Raw genomic sequence first — 685 nt, 5'->3', positions numbered from 1 at the left:
TCTCTCTCTCTCTCTCTCTCTCTCTCTCTCGCTGACACTGCCCGTGTGTTGCAGGCGGACGGGTGGCGCGCTTCAAGCCGTGGTGCGTGTGCCTGCTGGTGTGCGCCGTGTGCCTGGCGCTTATCTTCGCCATTGCTATGCCGCTCACCCTGCGCGGGGCCAAGAGCCTCGCCACGCACGAGGACCGGCTGGACCTCGTCAGAAGACTGCTCAAAGAAGTGCCCCTCATCGACGGGTGAGTGTAGCGCTACAGTGAGCGCCCTCTTCTAAGGCCACACCCTACACTTTTGTCGAACCTTATTGCTAAAGTTTCTACGGCCTACTTATACTAAAATATTGGAAGCTGTTACATTTTGAACTTGAGCCCCAATTCCGGACAAAATTGAGTCTCTGGCTTTTGGGTCCGTGGATCGGTTATTTGCCAATACACAAACGGACTCTAAAGTCTCTAAAGTCTGTCGACTGGTTGAAGGAGATCAATCGCGGGCACAGCAGGGCAACATTTTTTGTTCGACAGCTGTGCACACTCGGCACACACCGCGACCAGTTGACCCATTAACGTAGGGCCCCGTGCGTTAACATTATGCACGGGGTAGCTGAGCGAAGTGCATTAAATTTACAGAAGACATAAAAAACGACAAAACTATACCGAATGATGGTCCGCCTAGTAGGTAGGCAACCGTTC

General features: G+C 52.8%; 1 protein-coding gene across 2 annotated transcripts in view; it reads left to right on the top strand.

The window, feature by feature from the left end:
• Positions 1-685, top strand: part of LOC113218226 (dipeptidase 1-like) — a 192,473-nt gene that overhangs the window by 115,354 nt on the left and 76,434 nt on the right. For both annotated transcript variants that reach the window (XM_052273454.1, XM_052273453.1), the window contains exon 4: positions 55-235. In XM_052273454.1, coding sequence (XP_052129414.1) covers positions 55-235 — 181 coding nt within the window. The remainder of the gene's footprint in view (positions 1-54; positions 236-685) is intronic.

Source organism: Frankliniella occidentalis, unplaced genomic scaffold (assembly GCF_000697945.3).
Source record: "Frankliniella occidentalis isolate FOCC.00 unplaced genomic scaffold, Focc_3.1 Scaffold273, whole genome shotgun sequence".
NCBI lineage: Eukaryota > Metazoa > Arthropoda > Insecta > Thysanoptera > Thripidae > Frankliniella > Frankliniella occidentalis.
This window is presented reverse-complemented; position numbering and strand designations above follow the sequence as displayed.